Here is a 14,719-nt window from a genome sequence, read left to right as displayed (position 1 = left end):
CTCCAATTCGCTGCGCGACTTAATCTCGAACCAGGGACTCCCACTCTAAATTCTCTGATTGGTGCGCTAACTCCCCCGCGTGGGTCCCAATTGGCCGAGTCGAGCTGCAGTCACACTGCGCATGTGCGAGAATTTAATGAAATTTAATAAACCCAATTTTTATTGTTTTTATGCACAATTCGTATCTTTTTCAATTATTTTGCTATGATTTCTAACAAATTTCTAAACAATAACATTTTTATTTCATTTTAATTAATTATTTGCTCGTGACTGCGCCTATTGCACGTGCCTGTGAAAGTAGGTCATCGCGCATGCGCATTGTGCACGCTCGATCTTTCAAAGAAAAATTTAAATAATTTTATCCTGAAATTTTCACCCATTTGTTCAAAAGACGTTTCTTTAATGATCAGCATTAATTTTCTAAACAAGAAAAGGTTTATTTAATTAAAATTGAATAAAATAAAGAATTTCACGAATCTAGGGAATTTTGTGGAATGGAAATTGAGTTGGCAGCACTGAGCGCCTCGCTTCCCGAGCGCCGCTTCGCGAAGTGACAGTTTTTCAACATGTCCGCCGGTGTAAACACTCGTGCGTACCATGGCGTCAAATAAAAAAAAATAAAATAAAGTTCTCGAGTCAGTGTTTCGCTTCAATATATATATAAAAATATAAAAAAATAAATAAATAAATAAAAATAAAAACAAAAATAAAAAAAACGACTATATTAACGATAGTTTATAACTCTTTAGCAACATCATGAACCCTCCAATACCAATAAAATCGCCGCTGAAGAGAATTGGGAATAAATACGTGGTTTACACGGGCACCTTTTACTCACCGTCACACTTCTACGTGATCAAAGCGAAGAATGTACCGAAGGTGGAAAAATACAGCAAGATCATCGAAAGATTCCTAAAGGCCTTCCCAATTTTCGATATGGGTATGTTAGGATCCCTGCAAACAGGTAGTTGCGCCGTCAAATTGGCTGATAGCTGGTTACGAGGTAATATTCTGGCAATAAGCAATGGGTTTGCAGTCTTAGACTTGGTTGATATCGGAGGAGTATTAAGATTTAACATCTTCGACCTTAGGCCTCTACCGCCCTCAATAACTCTTTCTACGGGCAAAGCTATACGAGTCCATCTGTGTAACATAGAACCAAAATTTGAAGGACCCTGGGCCGAAAGCGAGACGAGATTTCTCGAGACCCTCCTGGCTAGGCGACCTGTTGCGTGAAGGATCTGGTGTTGGTGGGGAGAAAATAAATGACACAACGCGTAGCGGGATAAAAAATGTAAAGAGGTTTTATTGCTCGTAGAGTAACGTGGACAGTATGCCCACGATTGAAAATACATCCGAACCGATGCAGATTACCCGAGTGAGAAGAGCCGGTCAACGTCGAACGAGGCTCGTTCGACGAAGCTACGAGGAGCGCTCGAAGCGTGCTTTCGCGTGCCCGATAGTTATCGTGAGAAATACCCGCAATCAATGAGAGAAAAGTCCGAATGAGTAGTCCAATTTGTTCCCGTGAATGTCCTGAAGATATTGAGCGAAATATTTTTGGTGAAACACCGTAATTACCGGAGAGATTTAGCCGAAAGTGAAACTTGAACGGAGAAGCACGTCAGCACGCTGAACGACCGGATCTAGACTAGTCAACCAATATGGAGATCGCTGAAGACGCGCCGTGGGCATGCGCCACACGTCGCGTCGACCGCACCCGAATTGCTTGTCCAGTACGTGCTGACCCCCCGCGAGAGCGTGAGAACTAGAGCACGAAAAGCCCATTGTCTCACGTTTCCCGAATTCCCGAGCCCGCGAGCTAGCGACGCCCGCGGTGGGGCGAGCACTCGAGCCCGAGAGCGCTCGCCGGCACCGAAACCTCGCTAATTCCCGAACATTCCACCCGCCATCGGCAGCAGTGCTGTCGATTAATCTCCTGGATGAATTGGCAGGACCGCTAGTTTGGCGATCGGCCTCTTGAGTGTCGTGGTCGCCGTCTTAATGGTGACGACCCGAATGAGCCCGTCCGGTCCCGGATGAACCTCGACCACCCGTGCCAGTGGCCATTTGAGCGGAGGTAGACTCTCGTCAGTCAGCAGCACCATTGTACCAACCCGGATTTGGTGAGAGGGGTGATGCCATTTGGAGATGGATTGCTGCTGCTGGAGATAACCCGATGACCAATGCTCCCAACAGTATTGGACCCGTTCCTGGATGAGTTGCCACCGCGCCAGCCGAGTGAGGTTCACATCCCGAAGTGATGGCTCAGGTATAGCCGTGAGTGCGTCCCCGATGAGGAAGTGCCCGGGGGTGAGTACGGAGAGATCGTCCGGATCTTCTGAGAGTGGTTGCAGCGGTCGTGAGTTGAGCGCAGCCTCGATTTGCGTAAGAAGAGTTGTAAGTTCTTCGAACGTGAGGCTGGTTTCCCGAAGCGTTCGCCGAAGGTGAAACTTGACCGATTTCACCGCTGCTTCCCATTTCCCGCCCATATGAGGTGCGCCCGGGGGGTTGAAAACCCACTTTGTCCCGTCGTTGGTCAGTAACTGCGCCAGCTGTTGCGATTCCCGAGTCCCGCCGTTGAAAAGTCTCCGCAACTCTGCATCCGCGCCTTGAAAGTTCTTTTCGCAGTCACTGTACAGTGTATGCACGTGACCCCGTCTCCCGGTGAAACGGCGGAATGCAGCGATGAATGTGTCAGTGGTGGCGTCAGTTACGACCTCGAGATGCATCGCCGAAGTGGTGAAGCAGACGAAAATGCACAGCCAGCCTTTGTAAGTCTTGTGCCCGCGTCCCCGCCAGCTCCTGAGAGAGACTGGCCCGGCGTAATCGACGCCGGTGAATAAGAAAGCCCGTGCTGGAGTGACCCGTGTTGAAGGCAGCTGGCCCATGAGTTGCTGTGCCCGATGCGCCCGAAAGCGCGCGCAATGCACGCATCGCAGTATGAAGGAACGAACCGGGGCCCGACCTCCGATTATCCAGTACCGCTGGCGCAGAAACGCCAGAGTTGCCTGCGTTCCCCCGTGTAGCGTGCGCGTGTGAGCGTCCGAGATGAGTAGACGCGTGAGTGGTGAGTCCCGCGGGAGGATGGCTGAATGTTTGCTCTCAGGTTGTAAGGCTGAGAGCTTCAACCGTCCCCCCACCCGGATGGTCCCGTGGAAATCAATAAACGCCGTAAGTCGTGTGAATGGATGCGACTTCGGAAGCGTTTGACCCGCCGAGAGAATCTTGAGCTCCGTCGCGAAGTAGGCCCCTTGAATTGCCTTGACCCAGTATTGTTGTGAGTGTTCCAGGTCGCCCGGTGTGAGGAGTGAGCCCGATGAATCCTGACCCGCACCTTTCAGGTTTGTAAGCGCCTTGAAAAGTAATGAAGTAATTCTCAACAGCCTGGTGAGGGAGGAATATCGATGAATGAGGTCGAAGACCGGTGAGGGTTGCGTTGAGACAGTGAGCGTAAGACCTGGCCGCTCTTCGAGCGCCGCTGAATCTGCCGTCCCGGTGAAATGAGTTGGCCAATGTGAGGATGATTTGACTAACCAGTGTGGCCCGTTCCACCATAATTGAAATTGCTCGAGCTGAGAGACGGTTAGTCCCCGTGAAGCCCAATCCGCCGGATTGTCCCGCCCGGGAATGAATCTCCATTGACCCTGAGGAATGAGCTCTTGAATTGAGGATACCCGATTGCGAACGAAATCCTTCCATCGTGAAGGATGAGAGGTGACCCATGTAAGCGTGACTGTGGAGTCCGTCCACAGATATACCCGCGAATCCCGGAGTTGCAACGTATCCCGAACGTATTTCGCGAGTTTGGCGACCAATAACGCGGCGGCGAGCTCTAACCGCGGAATGGTGAGCCGTTTGATCGGCGCGACTTTCGTTTTCGAGCAGACCAGCGCGGTTCTGGTGCTCTTTCCCGGACCCGTAACCCGAACGTACACGACCGCACCCATTGCCAACTGTGAGGCGTCAGAGAACCCGTGAATCTCGACGGTGGAATCCGAGGTCATGTTGAGCCACCGCGGGACCGCGATGTTCCCGAGGTGAGCCAGATCGTGACGAAATGCGACCCATGATTTCCCGACCTCCGTGGATACGGGGTCGTCCCAAGCGAGTTTTTCCAGCCACAACCGTTGTAGAAGGAATTTGCCCGAATGACCACCGGTGAGAGGAACCCGAGAGGATCGTAGATCTGAGCAATTTCCGAGAGTATGACCCGTTTGGTAATGCTTTGCTCGCCCGTGTACGGAAGTGAGGTGAATTTGAAGACGTCCGGCCCCGGAAACCATGCGAGCCCGAGAACTTTTGTTTCGCACTCGTCGAATGAGCGTGAATCCTCTGGACTCGACCCGAACCCCAGATTTGTGAGTAAAGCCGGACTGTTGCTCTGCCATTTTGCCAGCGGGAAGCCGCCCGCCGTGCAAATCCCGATAAGATGTCGCGCCTGGGTGAGAAGTTCCGAAATTTGGTCAGCCCCTCCGTAAATATCGTCCACATATCGCCCCATTGTAAGAGGAGCGACTGCGGCCGGATATTTCTCCCCTTCGTCTGCTACCAGTTGGAGTAGCACCCGTACCGCGAGAAACGGAGCTGACCGTGTCCCGTAGGTGACTGTAGTCAGGTGATAATGAGCCGTGTTCCCGTTTTCATCCACCCAAAGAATTCGTTGTAAATCCCAATCGTCCCGGGGTGAACCCGAATTTGTCGAAACATTTTGACTATGTCAGTCGCGAAAATGAATCGGTGGCGCCGTGCCCAGAGGAGAACATTCGAAATGTCCTGTTGTAATTTGGCGCCCGTGTGCATGAGATCGTTTAATGAGGTCCCGGAATCCGTGTTACACGACCCGTTGAACACTACCCGAAGTTTTGTCGTCAAGACCCCGTGATGAGGGAGATAATAGACCCGATCCCGACCGACTTCGTCGTCCCGCACCCGCGACATGTGCCCGAGGGACTCGTACTCCCCGAGAAATGTATCGTAAAGTCCCTTGTAGTGAGAGTCCCGGTCGAGCTTTCGTACGAGCCGATTGAGGCAAGCGTGCGCCGTATGAAACGACTGACCGAGCTGGATTGTGGACGACCGAAGAGGCAACCAAACGATATAGCGACCCGAATTGTCCCGAGAATGTGTAGCAACGAAGTGAGCCTCACATTCTTGCTCTTCCGGTGTGAGATCCGATCCGAACTGCACTGGCACCTCCTCTTGCACCCAGAATTGCGCGAGGAGGTCCTGGAGAGCCTGAAACCCGTGATCGACAGCGGCATGCTGTACCCAACCCGAGGAATTGTGAGCTTCGTTGCAGGGCCCGAATATTGCCCACCTGAATATCGTATTTTGTGCGATGGGTTCCTCAGGAGACCCGCGTCGAATTTGAGACCGTACCACTTTCCCGTATGCATCTGCGCCCAGTATGAGATCCACCGCATCCGGAACTGAGAAATCTGGATCCGCTAGAGGAATACCCTGTAAATGAGGCCAGTGGGGGTGCGAAATAGAGAATGAAGGCAGAGTTGGCATTAACTTGGGGATAATAAATGCTTTTATTAAGAGAGAATCCGTGGTGTGAATTGAGCGAAGTGTGCATGAGACCATCCCGCGAGTGTGACCCGATGAAATCCCGCCGATCCCGATGATTGAAATAGAGGAAGATTCCCGACGAAGTTTGAGCCGCTGAACGAGCTTGTCAGAGATGAGGGACAACTCGGACCCCGAGTCCAGCAGCATTCGTACCCGATGAGCAGCTCCGAAGTTGGTGATGAGAAGCGCCTGGCTCGTCGCCAGGAGCACCGCTGGTCGTGCACTTCCCGAAACCGCGCAAGTCAATGCCGCCGTATCTCATTGAGAAGTACCCGATGTTGACGCGCCTGCGTCCCCAGAGTTGGCCTGCTGGCCGCCCGATGTTGAGGGGGCTCCCGTACCCCTGGCTGCATCCCCGTATTTGGACCACCCGGTATGAATCATCGTGTGGTGTTTGCGCCCACACTCCTTGCATCGCGTAGCGATGTTGCACGCGTTGACGTTGTGCCGGCCCAAGCAGTTGAAGCACAGTTTGAGTCTCTGTACTTCGCCCCGACGCGCCTCTGGAGACAACTGCCTGAACTTGGAGCACACGGCAATGTAGTGCTTCTCCTGGCAGAAGGCACAAGCTTGTGAGGTTGTCCCGCTACTCGACGTGGCTGCATGCACGCGAGAGGAAGTATCCCTCTGTGTGCTCTCCTTGCCCGGGCCCGATATTGGGGTGGAGATGGTCCCGACGCCCGCTCCCTCCAATGCACGAGCTCGATTACCCAGGAATTCCCGTAGTGACGTGAATGACGGGGGAACTTTAGATTGCCCGGTCCTGAGCTCCCACGCCTCCCGAGTCCCAGGGTCGAGACGTCTGGCAATGAGATAAACCAGCACCCAGTCCCAGTGCTCTATAGGAGCGCCCAATACCCGAAGTGAGTTGTATGACTCGGTGACGCTGTGTGCGAGCGCGTGGAGATCCCGTGCAGAGCGAGGAGCGATCACCGCCGTTTTGAAGAGCGTGTCGAGATGAGAAGTGACCAAAACCCGATCGTTCTGGTAGCGCTCTGTAAGAGTCTACCAGGCCGTTGAGAAGGAGTCCGCTTCGATCGCCATGCTCGCGATCAGCTTCGCGGCTTCCCCCGTGGTCGACGCCCGTAAATAGTGCATCCGCTCGACATCTGAGAGAGCCCGATTATTGATGACGAGCGAAGTGAAGAGATCCCGAAACGGTATCCACTGAGTATACTCCCCGGAAAATGATGGTAGCTCGATTTTTGGCAGGTATGACCTGTCTCCCGTTGCCACGCTCGTATCGAGTGAGGGTTCCCGATCGCGATGCTGAATCCCGTCCTTCAGCACTGCCACCTGCCCGGTGATGTCGCCAAAGAGCGTGAAGGCCCGAGAGTACGCGTCCTCCGTGAAGTATTCATCCTGGAGGAAGTCGTCCGTGCTGTTCTCCAGTATGGAGTCGTGCATGAGGCTGAATTTACCCCAAAGGTCCTTGGCATTCGAGAGAAACCCGTCGAGCTGGGCCACGGAAGTATTCTCGACGTCCACGGCGCAAACCCGTTCGAATATGGCTCCCAACAGCCGTATCCGCGCCGCTTGAGTTGCTGCCCGAAGAGCGGCCGAGCCCGACGGCCGTTTGCCCGAATTTCCCGGTGAGTTGTCGCGTGACGAGCCCCGTTTGCCCTGCGACTCCGCGCCCGGAGACCGTTCCCGCCGAGTGGTGCCCGCTGGAGGGGGGGGGGGGGGGGGGCTAGCGATACCGTCGATGGCACACCGGGTGACGCTCCCGAATCGTCTCCCTCCTCCACCTTCCCGATGTGAATTTCACTGTCGGACATCCCGCGTCACTCCCGTTGAACCCGGCTGAAATACGGAGAAACCCGGACACACGTACGAATAACCTGCACAATGCCCGCGAAAATGTCCCGAAAGATGCACCGTGCGGCCCGAAGGAACCGAGAAAAGTCACTACGAGCACCGTAAACTCGCGCCACGGAGCGCCGCGACCGAAAACTCAAGTCCCGGTAATGTGACGCTCTCCGTTGAGCCCGAACACCCGACACTGTTCGTTTGGAATGAGCTCGAAAACCCGAATTATCGTGCACCGAACAATGTTCTCCGCAATTCAACGGAAGCGCACTTGAATTTTTCCGCGTGACCCAAAAAATCGTACGAGACTCACCAGTATGGTTGACGAAGCGGTTGAGAGTCCGAGTCGAACGCCGGTACCCGTGAGCGAGAGCGTCTCAAGATGGCCGCCGTGTGAGCGACGCACGTGGAGCCCACTGCGACGCGCCGAGACCCGATGAAAAATGTCCAACTCCCGATGAAAAGTTCCAAAGTCCCAAACGAGTCCACTCAAAAAAAAAACCACTTCACACACTCTGTATCACTGTTTGCACTGTGCCACCCACCAGATCCGGCTCGAAGGACCAAAATGTTGCGTGAAGGATCTGGTGTTGGTGGGGAGAAAATAAATGACACAACGCGTAGCGGGATAAAAAATGTAAAGAGGTTTTATTGCTCGTAGAGTAACGTGGACAGTATGCCCACGATTGAAAGTACACCCGAACCGATACAGATTACCCGAGTGAGAAGAGCCGGTCAACGTCGAACGAGGCTCGTTCGACGAAGCTACGAGGAGCGCTCGAAGCGTGCCCGATAGTTATCGTGAGAAATACCCGCAATCAATGAGAGAAAAGTCCGAATGAGTAGTCCAATTTGTTCCCGTGAATGTCCTGAAGATATTGAGCGAAATATTTTTGGTGAAACACCGTAATTACCGGAGAGATTTAGCCGAAAGTGAAACTTGAACGGAGAAGCACGTCAGCACGCTGAACGACCGGATCTAGACTAGTCAATCAATATGGAGATCGCTGAAGACGCGCCGTGGGCATGCGCCACACGTCGCGTCGACCGCACCCGAATTGCTTGTCCAGTACGTGCTGACCCCCCGCGAGAGCGTGAGAACTAGAGCACGAAAAGCCCATTGTCTCACGTTTCCCGAATTCCCGAGCCCGCGAGCTAGCGACGCCCGCGGTGGGGCGAGCACTCGAGCCCGAGAGCGCTCGCCGGCACCGAAACCTCGCTAATTCCCGAACACGACCCTTGAAATTAAAAAGCATGCATTGCAGAGGAAGTTGCTCCTCACTAACACTAGGAATAACCCTGGTAGATAGACCCACCAGTCTCGACATACGGCGACTCCTATTGAATCGCGGACTCGCAGTAGAAGGGTTCGTACCCGAATCTTTACTGTCAGACCTACCATCCGACCGTGTCGATGTTCTCCTTCAGGAAACATTGCAACAACAAACAACAGTTTAACCCGAGGAAAAGGAAACCCCATAGGCAATAGAATATATAAAAAAAAATATAAAAAAGAAAAAAAAAATTATTTTGCCCTAAATTCAAAACACATGATGCCTTCTTCCAAGCCTACTAACCATAAAACAGCAGGACACTTTAAGACCTCTCCAAAGAGGCAACATAGTAGCAATAGGCATGCACCCGCATGTATATCGCTAGGATATAAGAGGCTCTCTAGTTATAAATATGCTATTTCCTCTCATTGACTTCAGTAAATACTAAGGATAAACGTACATTTTCTTATTATTAAGGCTATACAAATAACCCAATTCTTATCGATCTAGATTTCAAGTCCAGCAATGTAACTCAGTAATAATACTAGTAGGCAATAAATAAGTTTATACATTTTTTTTTTTTATAAAACGTAATACACGAAGTACAAAACGCGCATATGAATATTCCTTAGTAGATAGCATTAAAAATACAGGACAATGGACATCCACTAACCACTCAAGTTAGATAATCTATATACCCCCTAAATAATAATAATAATAATAATAATAATAATAATAATAATAATATCAACGCCATGATTCCATTTATACTATATATATTATTTGATTCAAAATTTACTTGACGTTTAAAGATAAGTTTTAAATGCGTACATTAAATTATATAAATTTAAATGATACTTTACCATACGGAGGCATAGTAACCAAAGCAAAATGATTTTAATTATCACACTAAAGATTAGTAATAATCATCGTAATCGATATAAGGATAAATAATAGGTAAAATTAAAAAAAAATCCATCTAATTTACGTGCAGCATTAAAATTTATTATATCAATTCGAGGCCAAGTATTTTCTAATAAATTGAAAAAAGTTACCATTTGAGTTACGTGCAGCACTAAAATTTATGATATCAATCGAAGGACAAGTAATTTATGAGTAACTCCAAATTTCAACATTATGGAACTGTTTTAAGAAGCTTTTAAATCCAAAAAAATCACATGCAAGCTAGTCATTTCTTACTCTATGGTGGCAGAGACAATCGATTTTTTTCAGACTTTCAGGAGCTACTGATATTATTCACAATATTCGACGTCGATTGGATCGATAGAAATTATGTTTAAATATGAGTTAAAAGTACTTGTCCGGCCCATCACTTTCCATTAAACTTATTATATTTAAATAAAAATCAGGGCTTTTTTAGAACTGTTGGAGCACAAATATTCATGCAGAGGGAATTTAGAGAATTATCGTCAAGTAATTTTCTCTTAATTGCACTAATTTAATAAGAAAGGAAACAAATTGTCCTGTAATATACAAAAGATGTTATTGTGCATCGATAAATAAAAAACATTTTGCACATTAAATATGTTGAAGCTTCCAAAATAACTCCCCAGTTTGTATTGCTATGACGGCAGTGTTTACTTCTCACTTCTTCCAGCGAACGAATTTCATTCGGCATAACTAACCTAAATCGCATTTCAATAAATTTTTAACCGGATTCTCCCGTACAGTTTCGTTTTTTTATGATTGATTTTTATTTGATTTAAATGAAAAGTGATGGGCCGGACAAGTACTTTTAACTCATATTTAAACATAATTTCTATCGATCCAATCGACGTCGAATATTGTGAATAATATCAGTAGCTCCTGAAAGTCTGAAAAAAATCGATTGTCTTTGCCATCATAGAGTAAGAAATGACTAGCTTGCATGTGATTTTTTTGGATTTAAAAGCTTCTTAAAACAGTTCCATAATGTTGAAATTTGGAGTTACTCATAAATTACTTGTCCTTCGATTGATATCATAAATTTTAGTGCTGCACGTAACTCAAATGGTAACTTTTTTCAATTTATTAGAAAATACTTGGCCTCGAATTGATATAATAAATTTTAATGCTGCACGTAAATTAGATGGAATTTTTTTTAGTTGATTTAGCCCTTCGAATCAAATAAGAAGAATGAGGCATCGGTTTCCAAAATGATTTCAAGCGCGATTTTTCGGTTTTTATTTTTTACTTGTTATTTGATTCTTTTAACACTTTAAAAAAGAGATACAGTTTAGTTTTTTTTAAAGATAATGCTTTTTCAAGATTTGTGAAATTTTTTTCGAATTGTCCTGTATTTTTTTTATAAAATAATTTTTTTGCCCATTTTTTATAAAAATTTTGTTTTAAAGTTTTTTTCATGGATGGAATTATCAACAAACGAGGGACCATCAATGTTCTTGTCCCAACCTTTTTTTTCCTAGGGGAAGTTTATGGTTTGATATCACGTCTTTTTTCTCAAAAGTTCCTTATTTATGTTCAGTTGACTATAGGATATTAGTTTAAATTTCTATGAAATATTTATGATTTTCGTCTTATAACGTTGGTTTTCACGAAAAAAGACCTATTTTTCGTCAAAATTGTACTGGACATATTTCGTCACAGGTCTGTCCTCGGACTTCGGCGATTTTTTCCCTTGTACTCTAATATGTTTTGTCAATTAGGAACCCAAGAGCACGGCCGCAAGCGGGTTGGAGGCCGGGATATGATTTTCGGCTTATAGCGTAGGTTTCCACGAAAAAAGACCTATTTTTCGTAAAAATTGAACTGGAAATATTTCGTCACAGGTTTGTTCTTGGACTTTGGCGATTTTTTTCCTTGTACCTTAATATGTTTTGTCAATTAGGAACCAAAGAGCACGATGGAAAGCGGGTTGGAGGCCGAGATATGATTTTCGGCTTATAACGTTGGTTTCTACGAAAAAAGACCTATTTTTCATCCAAATTGTACTGAAAATATTTCGTCACAGGTCTCTCCTTGGACTTTGGCGATTTTTTTCCTTGTACTCTAATATGTTTTGTCAATTAGGAACCAAAGAGCACGGTGAAAAGCAGGTTGTAGGTCGTGATATGATTTTCGGCTTATAACGTTGGTTTCCACGAAAAAAGACCTAAATTTCGTCAAAATTGTACTGGAAATATTTCGATAGAGGTTTGTTCTTGGACTTTGGTGATTTTTCTCCTTGTCTTCTAATATGTTTTGTCCATTGGAAACGCAAGAGCATGTAGCAATGCGTGTTGCGGGCTGAGATATGATTTCCGGCTTATAACGTTAGTGAAAAGAAAGGAAAAGAGAAAAGATATATCAAATTCAAGACACAACGAATACAACAGAATTGGCCATTTTTAAATGTCGTTTTTGCATTCTGAATCTAGACATTTTCGTGTCATCCAAAACATGCCCCCGATGAAATATATTTCCAAAGTTTGCAAGTGGCTGCGGAGATCCAATTATCTACAGTTTGATAGTTGCAGAAAAAAGGCACCCGGAAACATTTATTATGTCAGAATTCAAAGAAGTAAAAAAAACTGAGCGTACTTGATTCAACAGAGCAACGGAATTCAAAGACGTTTAAGGTACTTGCATTGCTTGTGGAGGAAAACAATTTCATTTCAGGATAATTTAGAAATAAATTGGGAAATTCAGAAATTTAGCATAGAATTTAGAAAAAGGAAAATTAAGATAATTAGTAAAGCTGAAAACTTTTGTGATGAATTTTTGAAATTACATGTTACGGTTGGAGTAAAAAATTTAAATAATTGGCACACATGCTGCGACACAAAAATATAAAAGTTTGAAGGTATTTGCTCCATACCGCAGTAATACAAACTTTAATACTATTTGAAAAGAAATACTTTAAAACTTGCTGAACAAAGTTCCATTACATATTACCATAAAGATAGGGGGTGATACTTATTAGCACATATACCTATCCACAGAAATTTCCAAATTCGCAGGTATCTGCTGCAATTCAATGTATCTGCGCAATGAGTTTGGAAGACAGCAATTTCAATTCCATCCATAAATGAGCAACTGAAGACTTTTGTAATGAATTTTTCACTTCATATTTATGTTACAGTGCGAGTCAAAAAATAAAATGAATGGCACAGTATACAAATTTTATAGTTTGCAGATTTTTGCTGTATTTCAATGATCCAAATCTATAGTATTAGAGTGGAAAGTTGTTAGAAGTCATGATGTTACATTAAAATGACATAGCGCACATAAGATTCAGAAATTCTGTAGGTTTCCATGATGTTGGCAGGTATTATACTTAATCGCATCGAAAACTGAGCAACTGTACACTTATCGTAATGAATGTTCATCACCAATAATTCCACATTTGCAGTTTGCAGAATACTCAACATACACGTCATTTCATAAGTATTGTTGTCAATATTTGTGTTTGCCTACTTCATTCCGAAGATTCAACTTTTCATATTATCAGCAAAAAAAGCATCCAAAGAATTTTTGGAACAAGTTTCAAAATTTATTACTCGACAGACCAGGTGGAAAAAGAATAACTACACTTATATCAAGACCAGAAACTGTTTTGAGAATCTGTTGTACAAAATGTGCGATTGATGATCATAATTGGAAACCTCTTGAATCACGTTACCACAATCAGCATGAAGAAATAGTAGAAAATCATAGGACACATATTAGGCAACCAATTAATAATATGCATCGATCCGCTGCAAACCGATGGAGTCAAAACAAGGATTGGAAAGAGCAGAGCCATAGTTAAAAAGAAAAAAGACAGCGCAATTGAAAGAGAACAGAAATCAAAATTGTTTCATGTATCTATGCATTAGTTTCTGAAGACAGTAATTTCAGATCTATTCAGAAATAAGTAGGTGAAGACTTTAGTAATGAATATCTTCGTTAATATATTCCAGTCGGAACCAAAAAGTTAAAAGATTGGCATACCTGCTATTTCACAGAAATATCAAAGTTCATAGGTACTTGCTACGTACCAGTTATACAGACTTTGGTGCTATAGGAAAAAACACTTCAAAATTACATGAACCACATTTTTGAAACTTATTATGACACATTCAAAAAAAAAGTGACAGATACGATGCATGTTGAAGCAAGCAAAATGCTGTAATTTTGTATGTCTCCATGGTTATCCGCAGACAAAATATTTGATCACATCCAAAAATGATCAGGTGTAGACCCACAGACATGAATTTTTCAACCCACAATGCGAATCGCAAACATGGTCTGGAAATATTCAATATACATGTCGCTTCATCACTTTGTCGAACTTTAGAGGTGTTCATTGCATTTCGAAGATACAAATTTTGATATCATGAAAATTAAGCACCCAATGACTTATTGAAATAAATTTCCAAATTTATCATGTAACAACTCAAGTGAATATATCTATGCATTTACATGGCCCAAAGATTTTTCAAAACTTGGGTGTATGAACAAGCAATCATGAAGGCTTTTTGTTATAAATATTTCAAATTATCTTGTTGAAATTAATATAAAACAATAGAAATACGAATATCTCTCGTATTGTCTGGAGAACAAATAGAAATTGGTATGACAATACACTGTAAGCTAAGGAGGTGGAAAAAAAAGACCGGTGAACACAGCCAAACTAAATGAAAGAAATTATGACAACAATACATTGAATTACTTGACCAAAGTTTTTTAAAATTTATTTGAATTCGTTTACACACAACCATCCACCTCTTTTTTTAATGTAATTACACAACATAGAATTTCTGTTTGGAAAGAACATTTTAGAGGTTATAATGAACGAACGTTTTTTTTCTCATTGTTATTATTATTATTATTCAACACTAATTAGTCACGTCATTAATAATATCGATTCCTTCCACTTTTCAATAACCACTTTTATTTTTCTACACTCTGCACGCAACAGCACTCCGGCGGTCATAACCTCAAACGTCAACATGACGCGAAATCTCGGAAATTTGTTATCTATGTATATATTACGATATCGAAGTAGAACAGATAATTCTTAATTTTCACGACACACATTATTCACGTTTTCACTTCTCAATATTTTACTCACTCTC

The 14,719-nt window shown here is 44.7% G+C and overlaps 2 protein-coding genes across 2 annotated transcripts; both read right to left on the bottom strand.

Annotated features, from left to right (window-relative positions):
* Positions 1-1,931: 1,931 nt before the first annotated feature.
* On the bottom strand, positions 1,932-4,391 carry LOC122413828 (uncharacterized). The gene has a single exon (XM_043424438.1). It carries the CDS (start codon positions 4,389-4,391, stop codon positions 1,932-1,934), a length of 2,460 nt encoding a protein of 819 aa, XP_043280373.1.
* A 223-nt stretch (positions 4,392-4,614) lies between these two features.
* Positions 4,615-5,839, bottom strand: LOC122413827 (uncharacterized). The gene is made up of 2 exons (XM_043424437.1): positions 5,708-5,839; positions 4,615-5,463 (listed from the first exon to the last, which is right to left on the bottom strand). Exons 1-2 carry the CDS (start codon positions 5,837-5,839, stop codon positions 4,615-4,617), a joined length of 981 nt encoding a protein of 326 aa, XP_043280372.1.
* Positions 5,840-14,719: the final 8,880 nt, after the last annotated feature.

The sequence above is a fragment of the Venturia canescens genome, chromosome 7 (assembly GCF_019457755.1).
Source record: "Venturia canescens isolate UGA chromosome 7, ASM1945775v1, whole genome shotgun sequence".
NCBI classification, from domain to species: Eukaryota; Metazoa; Arthropoda; class Insecta; order Hymenoptera; family Ichneumonidae; genus Venturia; species Venturia canescens.
Note: the sequence above shows the minus strand (reverse complement) of the source record. Positions and strands in the feature narration are given on the sequence as shown.